Below are 2,782 nucleotides of genomic sequence, written 5' to 3'. Positions count from 1 at the left end.
GGTTTTTTGACTGTATATATGGATTCAACACCCTAAAAAGCTCCTAGGGCACTTCGATTATGCATGGGTTACCCATCAAACTTGTGATTTCAATAAATTCCTGCTAGATTAACTCCTAGGGACTATGCATGGGTTACCCATCAAACTTGTGATTTCAATAAATTCCTGCTAGATTTTAGAGAAATTAGACCTAAAAAACCCACCTGAAAAGCAACTCGAGACAAAACATAATTAGCAAACATACACATTTATAATATTACTTGGTTGAAACTTATTTTATGGTCAAACCAAAATAAAAAACATGTAATAACAAACATATGCTTTTATATTCACCACAAAAAATTAACAAAAACACATAATACATGATGTTTAAAAGATAGGTAAAATTTTACTTGATAGGTGGGAGTTCCCGTGGTCAAATTTATACCCGGCATGAAAAATTGAAGTATCAAACCAAAAACCTCAATAAGTTTACAACTGTTACTAGTTAATATATTATTTATAAATTATTTTTTAAATAGTAATTTAATTGATATAACACATTATTTATATTTTTTTTCTCCAAATAATAATTTAATTTAACAGTTTAATTAATAGTGAGATTTAATTAATTAAAAAAACCTTTATATATATATATATATATAATTAATTAATTAATTAATTTAAAAAATCAATAAATTCATATTAAATTTTATGATTTTGTAATATTTGATTTTAGACTTTTTTGATCCATAATGATTTTGATAATTTATTTTAGATTAATCACATCATAGATGGTTGGTTGTTTCATCCTCAGGACAAAGGTTGAACCACATTAGATGGTGGACATTGGGAAGCATCTAACATGGTTCATCCTGGAGACAAAGGTTGAACCACATTAAATAGTCATTTCATCATGAAAGTTGAACCACATTAGATTAAACCAACTTATAATTATAATTAATCATAAAGACATTACCAAAATCAATATCCATAACAAAAATCTAAAATCAAGTATTATAATTCATAACAAAAATCTAAAATCAAGCATTATAATTCTATATGAAAGAGAAATAACTAATAAAGTTCATCTATTTGAACAAACTAGTTTACAAATTTTGTAATATATTTTTAATTTATGATTAAAATGTGATATTTTATATAATGAATAATAATAATATTTAAGATTTTAATATAAAAGAGCCTATAAAATTTACAATTAAATATATATACTTAAAATAATCTCTTAATATTAAATTTATTATTATTTTTTAAATAAAACAACATTAAATTTATTATTATTTTTTAAATAATACAAAATTAAATTTATTATTATTTTTAAAATATAATTTTTTTAACAATACAAAATTAAATTTATTATTATTTTTAAAATATAGTTTTTTTAAATAGTACAAAATTAAATTAAGAAAAATGGACAAAAGAAAAATGAATTTATTAATAAATTTATAATGCTTTAATAAAAAATTAATAACTATTAATTAAAATTTATTATTATTATAATGGTAGCCATTATTAATAATAAATAATAATAAATTGTATTCACTTCAAATTTTTCAAACACTAAAATCAATTCCATTTTATAATAGTCACAAAAAACAAATCCATTTCAACTCTCAAATTTGGTGGTCTTTTTCTCGCACTCTCTGCGCTTAATCCCAGATCTCAGAATGTCACTCCCTAATTAAAAAAACATAATCCGAATTTAACTCAAATCGAGCAGATTATTAATCACATGATGGTGCAGGAATCTTGTTTCTCTTCGTTCCACACATACCAAATCTCATTAGGTGCCCGGGAAGGATGGTACCGTGGCCACAGGATCTCTGGTCTGCTTGAACAAACCGAGCATGGAGGACAGTACTGTGCCTCGCACAATGGATACCACATCGCCTCTGATGACTCTGCTGCTCCTGTACCATCCTCCTCATTTTTCTCTTCTTTCTGCTCCTCTTTGGGCTTCTCAGCTTCCGCCATAGCATTCTTCTCATCAGTCGCTTTCTCCTCTTTGGGCTGAGCTGGAGACAATGACACAGGCCCAGCAGAAAGCAATTTAGCGCACCTGAATTCGGTTCTGAGCAAATTGGCGACGCACAACGGATCCGCGTCTCCGATCACAGTCAGCGTCCTCTCCTTCATATCAATAGACAACGAATCGATTCCTGCAATCACCCCCGCAACGAAAACATCCAGCAAAAACTAATTAAATCATGTGGGTTATTTTTTAATTTTCAACTGAAAAAACCGACTTTAGAGCAGCTCAAGCATACATAATCCTGCACCCATATCCCTAATGGTTACTTACCTTCGATTTTGGTAACACAATGCAAGGCGACCTTCTTGCATTTATCGCAATACAGGTCCAGCGACATCACAGTTTTCTGCAAATCAATTAGCACATCAGCCCACAATTGCAATAAAAGCAGAGAATCGAACCCTAAACCTCAAACACACCAGGAGTCAGGACTTACATTTGCCATCTGGGAAGGCACTGGGTCCTTGGGAGGCTTTTAGTTCTGCTGAGATCTGTAAGCGCGCAGTACTGAAAAACAATCCGGTAAGCCTCTCAGACCAACTTTAACTAGCGGAATGGGACCAAGCTGGAACATGAGATATGGTTTAGTTTCGATCCTTCTCATCTCTTTTTGATTTTTTTAAAGCAAAGAAATACTTCAAATCTCACTTCATGTTTGACCTACCACTTTACTCAAGTTCGTAACGCTTCACCTACATCCCATTAATTAGTATTGAAAAACTTTGACAATTATACTATCTAATATAAATA

At 30.1% G+C, this 2,782-nt stretch overlaps 1 protein-coding gene across 1 annotated transcript; it reads right to left on the bottom strand.

The window, feature by feature from the left end:
- Window positions 1–1,716: 1,716 nt before the first annotated feature.
- On the bottom strand, window positions 1,717–2,384 carry LOC149199402 (uncharacterized). The gene is made up of 2 exons (XM_089399391.1): window positions 2,303–2,384; window positions 1,717–2,159 (listed from the first exon to the last, which is right to left on the bottom strand). Exons 1-2 carry the CDS (start codon window positions 2,367–2,369, stop codon window positions 1,729–1,731), a joined length of 498 nt encoding a protein of 165 aa, XP_089255517.1. The 5' UTR covers window positions 2,370–2,384; the 3' UTR covers window positions 1,717–1,728.
- Window positions 2,385–2,782: the final 398 nt, after the last annotated feature.

The sequence above is a fragment of the Pinus tabuliformis genome, chromosome 2_1 (assembly GCF_031772625.1).
Source record: "Pinus tabuliformis cultivar Carrire ecotype Pingquan chromosome 2_1, CPIR1, whole genome shotgun sequence".
NCBI lineage: Eukaryota > Viridiplantae > Streptophyta > Pinopsida > Pinales > Pinaceae > Pinus > Pinus tabuliformis.
The sequence above is the reverse complement of the archived record's forward strand: the minus strand, read 5'-3'. Positions and strand labels throughout refer to the sequence as shown.